Raw genomic sequence first — 16,105 nt, 5'->3', positions numbered from 1 at the left:
TTTTTGAAAATTGAGTAATAGTTGCACTTGAATTCTCAATGTTGTGAATTTGAATTCAATTTAAGATCAAATCGTTCATGGAATCGCTCACTCAGATTGGAAATTCAGAATAATTTGATTTTCCATGTCAGATTATCATTGATAATCACTGGTCACAACCAACTGAATTTTCTGTGGATGTAAAATTCAGGGAATCCGATGCATATTATCATTGTCTATTCCCCACTTCAATGCAACTTGAGAAAAAATAAACAATACATTTTACCTCAATTTTTTAAAATATTTGAGGCATTCATTTTCTGACACTAATTGCTGTTTTGAAAGAAATCCATAAAATCCCATATTTACTGAATTACAAATACTTTAATCACACGAAATAAATAATTCATCAATTCCAACCGAATCCTCTACTAAAATAAAATGACGGATTCATTTCTCCAGCTTCCCTGCATTCGTTCAGTCCTCAAATCACAAAAAAAGCATTCTGAACACAAAATCATATCCTCCAAATTGCAGTATTCTAACTAAAGTGGAAAAGAGTAAAGCATCGTCACCCCAGCGCGTCCCCCAAACACTCGCAAGACACTAAGAAACCTTCGCGAGTTCAAGTGATCTGCCCCGTAATGCCAATCGATATTCTCCCCTTCAAAGACAAGTCCTGATACCCGACTGAGGCTATTTAGGCCGGCGTTGGCAGGAGAAAGAGAGAGAGAGAGAGTCAGACAGAGCCCAAGAATTTGCTCCAGGGTAAACTGGTGAACGTGATGTGAATTCACGGTGTCTCTCTAAAACCACGTTCTTTCCGGGATTTCACTCGGAATATTTTGAATCTCTCCCCCTATCGATCCCCGAGTCAACTCGACGAAGAAAAAAACGAAAGAGCAGAGACGAAAGAGCGAAAATAGAGGAAGAAAGGAGAGATTCGTTCTCTTTCGTCGAGCGCATAACCGGGGGATGATTGAAGACCCCCCCGTGGAGTTTGCCTCGCTACTGGGCTTTTTTTTTCAATGAAACTCTCTGGTACAACGCGTTCCACCTGCTCGATGCTAGCTAGCTTTTGTATTATCATCGACCTCCTCCTGGGTATCATTCACGAATGCATCACATATTCGCTGTCTTGTTTGGCTTTTTTTTCGTGCCGAATGATATCCGGGGCATTTATACGTTGAGCCCGTCAACTGGGCGATTGCGTCAATAAACGCTCGAAGGAAGAGGAGAGGATGAAAGCCTCCCGGTTGTACCGTGCACAATGCGCGTGAGTCCCTTCCGCATTGCTTTTGTGTCACTCTATAGGCTTGCGATTAATAGACTGCAGAACCCTCGTGTCGATTCGTAATCAAATCCGCATTTTTTAATAATGAAGGTGGAGAGTGAAGCGCGTGGTGCGCGATTCACATGGAGCGAGGGGAGACGGAACTCCGGAGAGTCAAGTTGAGGAGGTTTCAACATTTTTTAATGTTTGGTGAATCTCACGGTGGGAAATTCGGTCCGCACTGATAGAACGGATTAGTTATTGTTAACGAATGGATTTTGGTTGGAGGTTAGAGTCTATTCGGTCCCACCAAATGCTCATTCGTTAATAGTTAACGAATGTATATTTGAGGGGGCTTGTTTAACTTGACTTTCGCCATTCGAGTGAACCATTCGTTAACTATCAATGAATTTTCATTTGGTCATATTCAACTCTACCATTCGTTAATCGTTAACGAATCTCGTTTGGAATAAATGAATCATTCTATCAGTGTGGGAGGGTCAACGGAGAAAGTTAATAGGAGATTTTTCAATACATTGATTCAATAATTACTCGAGTTGTAATGAAAAGAAACAAACGTTTGGGATAAATGATATTTCAAGCGATTTTTGATTGAATTCTGTATGGATAAAATTTTTTGTAAATTTTGCCCTACCGTATGGTAATCGTGTTGTATACTGGTTCTTAGGGAATTTTTACCCTGACATTGTCGTAAAAAATGCGATGAGTCTAGTAAAAATTACACAAAAATATTGTGATTTTTACAAAAATACGGAGGTTTTAAAAATAAAAAAAAGAATAAAAATAAAATAAATAATAAAAATAATAAAAATAAAAAATAAAAATAAAAATAAAAATAAAAAATAATAAAATGAAAAATACGGGTTTTTTTTTACAAAAATATTGTGATTTTTACTATTTTGGGTAAAAATTCCACAAAAATATTGTGATTTTTACTAGACTCATAGCACTTTTTACTACAATGTAAGGGTAAAAATTCCTTCAGAGCCAGTATACAACACGATTACTATACGGTAGGGTAAATTTTACTAGAAATTTTTTTCCGTGTGGGGAAAACAATTAATGAAATTTCAAATTTCGTAGAAAATTGATGCTTTGAGGAATCGGTCACGCTGNGGGGGGTGCGTTGAATTCTGGGGAAAACAAATGATGAAATTTCAAATGTCATGGAAAATTGAATGGAATTCGATACTTTTAAGCAGCAGGAAGACGAGCATTGCTCATATTACTAGAATTGCTAAGCAGAACATGAATATTCAGTGTCCAATTACGTTGATTTTTCGTTAAATTGAAAACTAAAAAATATATTTGCGTGAATTTTCCTGATTTTTTTAAAAAATGACATTATCATTCAAGTGAAAACTGAATTCATTTATGTATTGCAAAATATCGTATTCACCATGTATTTCTTTTGCTTCTAACCCCATAGAAGGGTTGAGAAAGCGTAAATAAGAAAAAATGCAAAATAGAAAAATTCACCAAGTAATTTTCTCCGTATAAATTCGTACGAATCGTTCCTAATAAAGCCATTACACGATGAAAATTTCCAAATCTTTAACAGTGAAGTCCCCCTCATTGTTCTAAAACAATATTTTCCCTCGCTATCAGGTCCTCCTGATAACAACGCATTCCCTAATGATAGTCAAGCAACAATTCTCACTAAAATTCCGAACGCATTTGTCCCCCTCCTCCCCCCCCCCAACTCGCAGTTCCCACAAGTCTCGCAGCGGGATATCGCGTATACTTTCTTAATCTCTCCGTCGGAAACAAACGACGGGAAAACAACAGGAGTTCAAGCTTCCAGTTTGAATGGGAGGAGGGAGAAAAAGGTAGTGTGGGAAGGTACATCGGCACCCTTGCAAAACTCACATTCCCCCAAGTCCACCCTTTCCGCCAGTCTCGTTGGATGACTCGGCCAGATTGACTTTCAGACCGCGATCTGCGCCAGATGTCACACCGTGGACGAGCGTCTTTTCCTTGCCCTCTTGGAAATCAGAGGCTGCTTTCCTCACCCCCATTGTGTTGTCTGAACCCACGCGAGTAATTAAGTCAGTCTCAGATTTCAGAATTATATTTCCAACTCGTTGACTCCCATTGCCTCAGGATGATTATGATCACCTGTACATTGTATTTTCACCTCAAAGAATCAATTAGGATCATTTTTCGGAATGAAACTGACTGTTGTTTCATGCTCTTGTTTATTTTTCGTGCATTAGTGATGATTTAATCGCAGCTTCGCTTCACATTGTTTGAAGTTTCTCATTTTTTATTTTTTTATTTTTATCGAGTGTTACCTATCCGCAGGAATTTAGAGGAATTTCGTCATGCGTATTTATTGTTTGGTGGAAAATTAATGAAAACTGGAAATTTTAGCTCAATTATTCCATGAAAATTAGTCAGAATCGGAGAAACTGACCTCAGAGCAGTATTTTTATAGTAGATTCATCAATTTCGCTGTGACGTCAAGAAAAAATCTATTTTCATGAAATTAATTGTTGTTTTATACTCTTTTGTTCACTCCTATTCTATTCATAATAATATAAACATAGTTTTCGCTTCACATTGCTAAAAGTTCTTTATTTTTAGTCTTTATCTAGTGACATTTTGACTGGAATTTCTGGGAATTTCGTCAGTGAAAATTGACATTTTAATGGAAAAATGAATGGAAACTGTTAATTTCAGCTCAATTAAACGTCGAAAATCAATAAAAATCCGGAAAATTCAGATAAATAGATTCAATAGTAAAATTTTCACAGGAATTTCCGGGAATTTCGTCAGTGAAAATTCACAATTTAATGGAAAAATGAATTAAAACTGTACATTTCAGTTCAATTATTCCACGAAAATCAATAAAATTCAGCTAAATAGATTCTTGAATTTTCAATCAATCGAAAATTCACCGTAATTCACCTCAAAGCAGTATTTTTATATCAGATTCATTAATTTCATCGGCATACCCCAGAAAAAAAGTAAGCGCTCTTTTATCAGTCTAACGTACAAAAAAACATAATGGAAGATGGCTTTTAATCTCGCGAAAACCGACCTTTTATCGGATTCCACAGAATGAAATCGACGAGGAAAGAATACGTATCAGGATCTAGCTTCCGTAAAAATTAATATCCCGTACTTCGATGGTCTGCGAAGGTATAATCGACAAAGGGCGACGTTGTTACACCGTTGGGGTGATAAGGCAAAGACTCTATACCTGCGAACCAGAACTTTGTTTTCCGGAGTGCACCCCTTTAAGGCTCGTGGAGGAGCGAAAAGACGCGGGAGAGTAACGATTGAGGGTTATAGTCCTAAACTTTCCCAGCGGAGCCGTTTGAAGACTCTTTCGAAGGAGTTGGTAAGTTTGGGGTATAGTTTCCGAGGGTTGGTCGGCCAGTTCGTGATTTAATTGGTCCCATCGTCTCCTACACTGACCACCAGTAATTATCCAAGTCTCAAGACTTCCTTTCGACAGGATGTAGGTCGATGTGTGGCGATGACCGCAGCCCTTTGAGCTTCCAAATCATTGGAACAGTTCGATGAAGGTGTTCCAAATAGGATAAAAATGCTTTATACGCCATTAATGATGCTGACATCATTATAATGATGTTGACTGCATAAAGTCATTATTGATAATTGATCAATTGACTCGAATGATTGAAAATGTTCATGTGCACGTGGTCAATTCAGTAGCGAAGTGGTAAAACGGTTTAAGTCGACGGGTTAAGTCGATCTCCCAGTTGAGTTTTTGAGGAATATTTCCGAATCTAAGGGAGATAGCGAAATTTTCGTAATCACATTGGTTGTAGCTCTCAATCGGCTCTACAAAAAAGGCTAGAACAAAAAATTCGCCATCTCCCTTAGATTCCGAGATATTTATTGAAAACTAGTCAATAGTCAAAATTGACTTGTACCGTTTTACCACTTCGCTACTGAATTGCAATGACATTCTGTTTCATTCAATCTTCTTGATGTTATGCAGTAAGATGATGCTAGACTTGAATAAAATAGAAAATAACTTGAGATGCAGTGAAAACTTCAATTTTATTTTAAAAAATCAGCAGACGAGAACCAAAACAGTGTTCAGCACACTTTGTCGTTCTCCTCCGATCCAATGAGGATGTCCCAAATTGGCCAAAAATGAGGACCTCCCGAAATCGTATCACGAGAAATCCAACAGAGACAGAAAGATTAAACTTACGAAACAGACGATGGCGCACGCCAAAGCAGTTTGAGCTCGATATTAAATTTCTGGAATTTTGCGGTGGGCGAGCGTGTCTGCTAGTAGCTGCGATCTTACTTCCCCTTCACCCTAAACGCCTCTCCGTATTTCGCAATTCGACTTGGCATAACTCGAAATCCAATAACGCGGGTAAAGAAATAACTCAGAAACTTGATATTATGCTAGGAGCCATCAGACTGATGCGACCATCAGGATTTATTATCTCGAGTCAGTTATGTACAATTGACAATTCTAGAAAGTAACCAGGAATCGCTTCTCAGGGACTTGATAGTTAGCGCTGTAGCTGTTGTAGGCCGGTGCAACAATAGGCGCAGGAAGTTCAGCAGCAAGTGGTTGGACCTCCAACTTGGCGGGAGCTTTGGCCGTAATTTTCTGATTCCTACCACTCGATTCTCTAATTTGTACAACAGGAGTGGCTGCCGGTTCATTAACCGCAACTTGAAGTCGGGCTGGTGCAAACTCGAGTTTGCGAAGTGGCTGATATGCATAGACTGCTCCTCTCAGTGGCTCGACATTCTCCGCTTGGATCTGGGCGAAGTACTTCATCGCCGCAATGTCCTGACTGCTCATGTACTGAACCCGTTGTAGACGCCCGTCGGGTAGAGCAATGTAGTACTCGCCAGTCTGTCTCTGCTGCTCATCGACGTCTCCCTCCTCCTCCAACTCGTTCACAGAGTCAACTGGCTCGGCCTGCAATCACCAACAAAATCGAGTTTAATTAACTCTAGTCTGGTCACCCAACGCGCTCCTGCGACTTGGTCACCGCCGCGGGGATTCCCCGGCGTGTATTTAGGCTTTAGCGTTGCCGAATTCACTCTGCACTACCCGGGCGCGTTTAGCGAGTTTCCGGCAACGTCGCGTCATGGGCAATTTCACTCAACATGCACTAAGAGAAAAACGACAAAGTTCTCAAGCAAGTCTTACTTGTGCCAAGAAAATAGTTTCTTGAAAATGATCAAAAAAGAATTTTTCGTGCCAAACATGCAGAGAGTGCGCCGGAATGAAAATTTTTGTCGCAAAAATGAATTTAGTAGTTGAAAAAAAATTGCATTCTCTGGACACGCAAGAAATGTCATTTCTAGCACTACTCTTTCGTTATTCGATACTCCCATACGTATTTTGCTCCCGAAAAATCTTTATTTTATTTATGAATATCTCTGAATCTAGAGGAGATAGCAAAAGCGTTATTATAACCTTTTTTGTAGACCCGATTGGGTGCTGCAACAAATGTAATTATGAAAATTTCGCCATCCCCCTTAGATTCGGAAATATTCCTGAAAAACTCAACTGGAAGGTGAATCGACTTAAAGCGTTTTAGCACTTCGCTACAGAAATAATTCATTTGTCCGAAATAATTTGTTTCCTTTAGGAATTTTGGAAAATAGGGTAAGCTACCCAGTAGATGGTCACTGCCCAATACATGGACGAGCTACTTTTGGATAGGAAATTGCGCAAAAAAATGTTGACATGTGAATTGTTGCTTTGAATTTTCACTAAATGTTCTGATTTTTAACCCCTGAATGGCGATTATTGTTCGATCAATTTTTTTTTCAATTGCTAACAAACAACCGGCCATCTACTGGGAAGTTTACCCCATGTTGTTCTCAAAACTACTAAAAAATTTTAGACACTCCAATCAACAGTCAAATTTTTTGAATTCTTTCGGTAAGCCACGCAATTATAATTTTAAAAAACGACTCTCCGTGGGGTTTCCCTCATAGGGTAACCAATCTAGGCTTAAAATATCGTGGATAAACGCGAGAAACATTGCCTGCTGCCACGGGAGTCAGAGACGTGCGACCGAGTCGTGATCGAAAGTGCCCGACGCGTTGAATACTAAACGGGAAAAGAGAAGTCCCGAGACAAATCGAATACAGTATATACCTCATTTGAATTCAACCAGTGTGTAACTGACAAAGTGCAGAGGCAATACCAGTGACAACAAGCTCGACTGTGCGTAAAAATACCAATTTTACCTGAGATTCGGTTCCTGTGGGAATAGTGGCCTCGTCGTAATCTGGGGTTGAAGGATCAGTGGTAGCTGATTGGGGAGCTCCGTACTGCTGTTCCGGAAAGGCTGGTGCCCCGTATTGGTTCTGCGGCTGTTCAAACTGTCTCTGGGTTTCCGCAGGAGCGCCATATTGTCTCTCAGGTTGGGGTCGCGGAAGCGATTGCTTTGCTGGGGCGCCATATTGTCTCTGAGGCTGGGCCGGGACGCCATATTGTCTCTCAGGCTGGGCCGGGGCGCCATATTGTCTCTGAGGCTGGGCCGGGGCGCCATATTGTCTCTGAGGCTGGGCCGGGGCGCCATATTGTCTCTGAGGCTGGGCCGGGGCGCCATATTGTCTCTCAGGTTGAGCCGGAGCGCCATATTGTCTCTGAGGTTGGATCGCCGGGACTCCGTAGCTGTTTACCGGTGGGGCGGGAGTGGCGTACTGATTTTCTGGTTGAACCTCCTGCTTCTGGGGGAGCTCGAAGGCAGGACCATTTGGCTTCCAGCCCGATGCCTGATACGGGGCATCTGCCTGCGACTCCTCCTGCTGTTTAGCGAAATAGTACGTCCTGTCGGCTTGGGACTGCTGGCGATAACTCGGGGGCTCCGCCAGGGTCATCGCAACGAGGAAGCTGAGACTGACGAGAACCTGCAGAGATGATTCAATGATTTTCGTGCTTTTGAAAAAATGCGATCTCATCGATGAATGAATTACCTTCATTTTTTTATATCTATTGTTGATTCACTGAATGGCACGAATGAACTGATGTCCAGTCCTCCACTGCAGCGTCTTTTTATACGTGTCCGAGAGTCCGCACTGGCCACGATGACATTGGCCCTCTTAAAAACAACAATGCCTAATGCCCCAGAAGGTCGTTACACGTCTCGCGATTGGCTCATCGCATTTTCGTTTCTCCTTGTTTCATTCAACGCACATCCGGTGGTCATTGGAAATAAAAAAATTTATACCCTATCGCGGGAGAATGTAAATTCACTCGATTTCCGGGCACCTCATCGTCTCAAAATATCCGGAAATACATCAGTCGCTGTGACACTGGCGGTAGCCCAAACCGACCCCTTGTATATCAATCCAACCCCCCCCCCCCCCCCCCCCCCCCCCCCCCCCCCCCCCCCCCCCCCCCCNTCAGCATGACCCTATCTCTCGGTGAAGGACGATGCGATTACAGCATCGATTGTTATTTCGAGCGGGCCCGGACACTCGCTCGTGTCACCAGCCAACCATTCGAATACCAAAGCGTCCAGCCGAACTGTGGTATGGACATTACAAATTCCTGTCACACCCATACCTCATCATTCGTGCGCGACGATTCGCGATAATAAATTCACGTGAACTCAATTCTGACCAGCATCCGAAGACGTTACGAATGGGTTATGAAGTGTTTTTGCAATATTTTTTTTCTTGGGAATGGCCCGGTCATCTTGGAGGGTTTTTTCAAGGGCAGTTTTTTTTTGGATATCGGGTAATAGTCATGGTAGTATTAAGGATGTTCGACACCCTTTTAGCCAAAATTGACGTTGTTTTCATTTTTCTGGCAAATTGTCGATGGGAGTGACGTGAAAAAATATCACGATTTTGTGGTTTGTCATTCTTTAATGGCTCACGAAGTTGCGTAGTGGTGCGATAATTTTCATGCGTTTTTTCTACAGTTTTGTGATTCTTTTTAAAAGTTTAGAGAAAACGCAGGAAAATGTTCGCACCACCTTAAAATTTCGTCAGTCATTAAATAATGACAAAACGCAAAAACGTTATATTTTTTCACGTCAATTCCATCATAAGTTTGCCAGAAAAATTTAAAAAATGTGAATTTTGGCAGAAAGGGTGTAGAACATCCTTAATCATGTTAATGACGTTCTGTTTGCCATTAAGCTTGAGCCTTGATTTAAATTAGTCATTAATTGCATGCTATCACGAGGTTGGTTATAAAGAAATACTGACACGGTTGGCATTTTTTGAAATTTCGTTGGATATCCTCAACCATTTCTTAAGTACCAATTCGATTTGTTTCATTCATGAGAAATACATGTGACCAAATCCTTGTTAAAAATCTCTGAATATTTTACTTAAAATTACCGACGATGGTTCTCTCCATGCATTCCAAATTTTTTTATGACTCAAAACAGTCAAAGATGCATTCAGACTCCTCCGAATGTGCGCAGCATTGCAAATATTGAACCTCGAGCTAAAAAATACAAAAATGTCTAGATTCCCACTAGCCATTCTCAGAACTTCACCAATTTTATTTTCCATCCATAGGGCGTAGAATAAAAAACGCCCGAATGAAAAAAAAATGTTGAATCTCTTTTTGGCTGGAGATTTGCCGAAAAATCGACGAGAAAGTTCAGCCTCAGCTCTCCACCGCCACATACACATATATTTATTTGTATATATGAGTGCGAGGGGGGAGGGCAGGGGGACTGGCGGATGAAAAAGGTGGAGAGGGGTGCTCCACGGCAAAGCAAATTATTCACACTCAAACGACTCCATTTCAATATCGGGCCGAGGCCCAGGGACAAAAGAAGGGCGAGATGCCTGTCTCCCTTCTGCTTTTGCCTCGTACCCCCCGATTCCTCTATATCGCCTACTCTAGCCGCCTCCTGCAGCCTGCCGGCTTAAATCTCACCCTCTCGCTCGGTACACATCCTTCCTAGGTTTTCCTCCCTTTTTTTCGTGTCACTCGAGTCATCCCATACTTCGAGGTTATCATCACATATTTTTTTGGACAGTCATTTTTCGACTTTCAGACCGTCAATCATGAATTATTCATCTTGTGAGAGGAGAATTATTTAGATTGAACGGGGATTGATGTTGTAAAACTAATATCGGTGCACTGAGATGGGAAAATTAATTTTTAAACAGAAAATTAGTTAGTAAAAAATAACCAGAAGATTACTTGTAGGATTGACTAAATTACGAAAATGGAAAACTGAAAACACGACGATGGGAAACATTCTTCAAATTAAATTAAATGTAAAATTTTGAAATCTTGATTATTGAGTGGAATTCTAAATTTCAGATCCATACGACATTAAATCGTCTAAAAATCTCTTCTCCGCGCTTATTTTCCTTAAAAATTTTTTTTTTTGTGTAATTTCCTCCTTTTTTTCGTGTCACTGGAGTCATCACATACTTCGGGGTTATCATCACATTTTTTTGGACAGTCATTTTTCGACTTTCAGACCGTCAATCATGGATTATTCATCTTGTGAGAGGAGAATTATTTAGATTAAACGGGAATTGATGTTGTAAAACTAATATCGACGCAGTAATTGACAATATTACGAAAATGGAAAACTGAAAACACGACACTGTTGTGAAATGCACAGCAAAAACGAATGTCTGAATTTCGCACACCTTTTGTAGACATTTTTCAGACACTAAAAAACGTGTGAATAAAATGAAAATTTGTCTGAATTTCAAACATGAATTAAGATGTTGGACACCTGTTCGTCTGAAATTGAGACACATTTTCATTTTACTCAGACGTTTTTTAGTGTCTGAAAAATGTCTACAAAAGCTATGTGAAATTCAGAGATTAGTTTTTGAAATCTTGAATATTGAATGGAATTCTAAATGTCAGATGTACGACGTTAAATCGACTGAAATCGCTTCTCCCCGTTTACATTCCCTTAAAATTTTCTTTTTTTTGTAATTTTCTCTTTGAAATAATTGAAATTCCCATTAAATTCAAATCTCTCGACAATTAAATAATGATTTCTTGTCAATTCAACCCTTCTTCCCTTCTCTTTTCCTCTTCCCCGAAGTGCATCGAACCTGCTAGACAAAAAAAACATGCAGCTCAGTAATCGAATACATCGCGGGGGCGTTTGTCCGGATTCTCGACTTACGCGAAATACACGGGAGAGGGTGCCTCCTGCGCGTAAACTGGATTAATCGTCTATGAAGGGGGTGAAAGCCATCGGGATATCACGTATATTTGTTTCCAGTGTTCGTTAAACCCCTCTCAGCTCTCAATTCTCCTAAAATCCGCTGAGAAAAACTGAAAACCAAACAACACCAAACAACAACAACAAACAACAACTAGCTAGTGAATTTTAACAACTAGTCGTTGACAAAATGGATTACCAACCAGTTATTGAATGATCCTTTTCGATAATAATAATTGAACAGATACCGTGTTTATTAGTCCAGGGGACTGTTGTCTAACTACACGGAGAGAAATTTTTGATAAAAATTATCCTACCGTTGTATAAAAGTCATCGTTTCCTCATTTCTATCCCGAAAATTAGTCCTATTTTACTAAAGATGAAAGAAATGTGAAGTTGTTTTATATCGAACAGGTGACTAAACATCTTAATTCATGTTTGAAATTCAGACATTCGCTTTTGCTGCGCAGTACCTCGTGAGAATTTTTTTTCTTTACGTTCAAAATTTTCATCAATGAAAAATAAGAAAATCATCATGTTATAATATTATACGTCAGTTTTATTGTCAAAAATGGAAATTTGTAGTACAATTTCTATTATATTTTTTATAGAATACTAAAAAAACTTGACATCGTCCATATTTTAGTCGGTGTCTGCCTATTCGTCTGGTTACCCTACGTGATAATCGAACTGTACATTATAGTATCGGTTTCACGGATTGCGACAGAGAGCCTCGAGCTGTAATTGACGTTTCAGAAGTCGTTCGCGTGCCTAGAATTTTCAATCGCTGTTGAATTTCCTTGTGGCTAGTGGGCGCATAAACGCTAACCCAAGAGATTCATTTTGTCTTCCCTCGTGGCACGTACACAAACCCCTGGGGATGCGTCTCCGGGGCTTTTGGCAACCAGTTGCGCGTCCCCAGAGTGCTACTTCGCCCATCAACACCTCTCCTGTTTGATCAAAAGTCAGGGTGAATAAGGCTGAGTGCATAAACGATTACGCACGAATTAATTAAAGTCATTAGTCTACACGGAGAGGAATATTCAGTACGAATTACGGAACAATTCACGTAATCCGCGATGGGGAATCGTTTTCCGGCAGTTTTTATGGGAATGGAAGAGAAGAAATCTGAAATGTTCAGGGAATTTTCAAGTTCATCACCGAACAAAGTACGAAAGTGTCACGTAATTTTTTCCGAAGAAGTAAAGCTTACAGAAACTTGCCGACTTATTGTGCCTCCAAAATCAAAAATTCTTGAACGCTCAGCAATTTTTATGAAGCTGGTGAGTTATTTCTACGTTCCGTTCCGTAAAATTTTTCAATCGTTGGGGAAAAATCACGGAATGACTTGTCCCCACGGCGGTCAGTCATCAGACGGGTGGTTAATTTTTACGGAACAAATTCACACTTTTTATTGAATTTTACTTCGCTTTTTACAGTTTTTTTTGTAATTTTTATTGAACTTTTTGCAATTAACAGAATTTTTTCCTGATAAACTGACGGAAGAGATGACGATGCGATTTCAAAAGAATGATTTTTATCGTGGAAAATTCATTTTGCATAAATTATTTAACAAAAAATCGTAGTATTTTGAATTTTTCCAGATTTTAAATATGTTTCCTGTTCTTTTAGAAAATAGTTGAAATTTCACGGACATGTTAATGGAATAATTGAACTGAAATTCATAATTCCCATAGATTTTCTCACAAAACTGAATTTTCAATGTCAAAATTCATACATCATAGAAATTACTTATTCATTCACACTAAAAATTACACAAATTATCTATTTATTCCACGTAATTGAAACATTTTCACTGAAATAGATCTATACGATTTTTAATCTCAACAAAAATATTATCGAAGTGAGCAGAAAAATTTGAAACAAAGAGTTCTATTTAATTAAAAAAGCCTCATTACTTTGTGTGCAACAGTCTGAAATGAACAGTCCAATTGAAAACTCATGAAAGAGTTCATAAAAATGTTAAAACCTTCAAATCCAAACGAAATTGGTCTCGTGACTCCCCGCAATCCGCTGCGTCGTGTCTAATTAATCCCAAAATATCAGCAACAAACTACATGAGCCCCTGAATAAATGAATCGTACGGTGAACAGCACAAAGGTGGGAGGTTGTAAAGAGGCGTGTAGTTGGGTTAGCGTCTGAGCTAATCGGACGGCAAACTTTGCGGTGGTAAAGGGAGCTTAACCGCGCCTTTGGCCGATGCGCGCGCTTGCGTTACCTCTCCGGGTATCAAACTCGAGAAAAGGGGTTTAAGAAGGGTGTCTCACCCTCAGACACCCCTTCAGCCTGTACCTCTGGGAGTGAGAGGCCTCGGTACTCGGGCGGCAAACTTGGAAAAGTACATCGCGAATCAAGAGACCGGAAGTAATCGCTCTACCAATGTTTTCCGTTCTTGTTTTGTTGAAATTGTGCCGCTGTCCATTTTCATTATTTATGTTTTCTCCACTCTATTATTTTTTCGTGGGTAGAATTCTCAACATTTGTGAGGTTACTGCACATTTTACCATGATTATGCTATTTTTTTGCAAAGGTCGAGATTTGAATGTTAATTTAAAAACAAATTCTTTCAAATGTCAAATTTTTTAATAAATGCTTTATTATGGTNAACATTTTGCCATAATTCTGTTTTTTTTTAACAATAATAAAAAAACTTATCATTTCAAATTCAAAGCTCTAATAAATAAAAAAAAGTTCAAAGCTTTAGATTTGAGTGTTAATTTTAATACATTAGAAAACATTTTGAAAACAATAAAAAACATTGTTTTCAGTTGTTCCCTTTTTTAATAAATGTTTCATAATATTTTACTGTATTTTTCCCACCTTTAAATCATGTCTTCGAAACAATAAAAAATATGTTAAACATTCACAATTTACCAAAAATAAAAAATCTAAATAAAATTGAAATGGTTCTGATTATCGAAAGATTTTGATAATTTTTCACTTAATTCTCTTGTCAAATGTAATGTATCCTCAATTAATGTGTCAAATATCAATTGAAAATAATGAAAAAAAAAAAAATTAATCTTAATTATTAACATCATTAACAATCATAACACCAATGAAAATAAATTCAACTCTACTCATCTTTAATCCCAAAAAATCTTACCCCAGCGATTAAAAAAAATCCCGACTGATTATAACCGGCAAAAAATCATTAAAAACACAAAGATAAATTGATAATTCAAAGATTACAAAAACGAAGAAAACCCACGGCTCCTCTCTTTAATTCGCCGGGCAAACGGCAAGCGGCGGAATTTGATTGAGTTCCGAGCATAAGGAGATTTGCCGGTGGCGTTCGTTGGAGCGTTTGTTGGCAAAGAGGATTGCGAGTAGAAATCTATGGAATCGTTTCGTGCAAAAGCATAGAGAAGAGAAGTAGGGTATGACGAGAGAGAGACAGAAAACGAAAGCGTGCCTCCACAATTCTCTACGTTGTACAAATGACGCTGTAGCATCATTTCGTCTTCTATCTTTCTCGCGACTTTACCCAAATAGCCATAGAGAAAACGGAGGGAGTTACAAATGAATCGCGTAATAACCCTACCCCCCCCCCTTCCTCTGCCCCGGCAAAGGCCTCAGTGCGCTGGGGAACTGCTTATGTATTCGATCGTACGGATGGTTGCACTTAATCGAGTTGCCGATATTTCCTTTCTGCACTGGCGTTCATCGCTCTATTCGTTTCACTCCGGGGGCTTATGTCTCCTCAACAAGTTCTTTTCACTAAGTTATTACTAGTCACCCATTTTCATTTTTGTCTGGTATTACTGAGGGAATTGTGGAGTTGAAATTTTTTAGAAACTGAGAATAGGGTAAGCTACCCAGTAAATGGACACTGCACGGAGAGAAATTTTCTAGAAAAATTCTAGTACGAGTACTGGAAAAAATCACAATCCACCGGCTGTGAAAAATTTTAGTGCTGTTAAGGTAAAATTTCTTAGTATTTCTGGGGATTTCTGTGAAATTTTCACAGAAATACGGGGAAAAATTCACGTTTCTCTCTATATAATAAAAAATAAGGGCAAAATTTAAGACAATTCAGGCGACGCAAAAATTCAGGCGACGCCTAAAGGTGGGGGGGGTGGTCAGGGGGTGCCCAAGGTCGGGGGGGTTAGTCTCTAACAGTTGGATTGGGAGGGAGCGAGCGAAGCGAGCGGGGGGGCGAAGCCCCTCGGGGTTGGCGAGCGAAGCGAGCAGGGGGCGAAGCCCCCCGGGGTTGGCGAGCGAAGCAAGCAGGGGGCGAAATAAAGAATTGTAGGCTCTCCTTGACTTCCTAATCTCTAACAATTGGATTGGGGGGGAGCGAGCGAAGCGAGCGGGGGGGGCGAAGCCCTCCGGGATTGGCGAGCGAAGCGAGCAGGGGGCGAAGCCCCCTAGTTCTCCAATAAAATTTCTAGTGCCACCACTAGAATTTTTTCCTGGCCGTCACTTCGCGCCTCTTTTTCCGTGCTGGCACTAGAATTTTTCTAAAAAATTTCTCTCTGTGTGCCCTATAGATGGACGAGCTACTTTTGGATAGGAACTTCCGCAAAAAAACACTGAAATGTGAATTGTTGCTTTGAATTTTCACTAACTGTTGGGATTCTCAACCCCTGAGTGACGATTTTTTTTCGATCAATTTTTTTTTCAATTGCTAAAAAACAAACGTTCACCTACTGCACGGAGAGAAATATTCAATAAAAAT

At 39.7% G+C, this 16,105-nt stretch overlaps 2 protein-coding genes across 4 annotated transcripts in view; one reads left to right on the top strand and one right to left on the bottom strand.

Annotated features, from left to right (window-relative positions):
- Positions 1-16,105, top strand: part of LOC107037803 (paired box protein Pax-6) — a 70,571-nt gene that overhangs the window by 41,073 nt on the left and 13,393 nt on the right. The window lies entirely within an intron of this gene.
- LOC107037840 (pro-resilin) lies at positions 5,705-8,271 on the bottom strand. Its single transcript, XM_015256615.1, has 3 exons — positions 8,213-8,271; positions 7,481-8,146; positions 5,705-6,194 (listed from the first exon to the last, which is right to left on the bottom strand). Exons 1-3 carry the CDS (start codon positions 8,216-8,218, stop codon positions 5,736-5,738), a joined length of 1,131 nt encoding a protein of 376 aa, XP_015112101.1. The 5' UTR covers positions 8,219-8,271; the 3' UTR covers positions 5,705-5,735.

The sequence above is a fragment of the Diachasma alloeum genome, unplaced genomic scaffold, assembly GCF_001412515.2.
Source record: "Diachasma alloeum isolate Michigan unplaced genomic scaffold, Dall2.0 Dall_scaffold_00177, whole genome shotgun sequence".
In the NCBI taxonomy this organism is placed as follows: domain Eukaryota; kingdom Metazoa; phylum Arthropoda; class Insecta; order Hymenoptera; family Braconidae; genus Diachasma; species Diachasma alloeum.
Note: the sequence above shows the minus strand (reverse complement) of the source record. Positions and strands in the feature narration are given on the sequence as shown.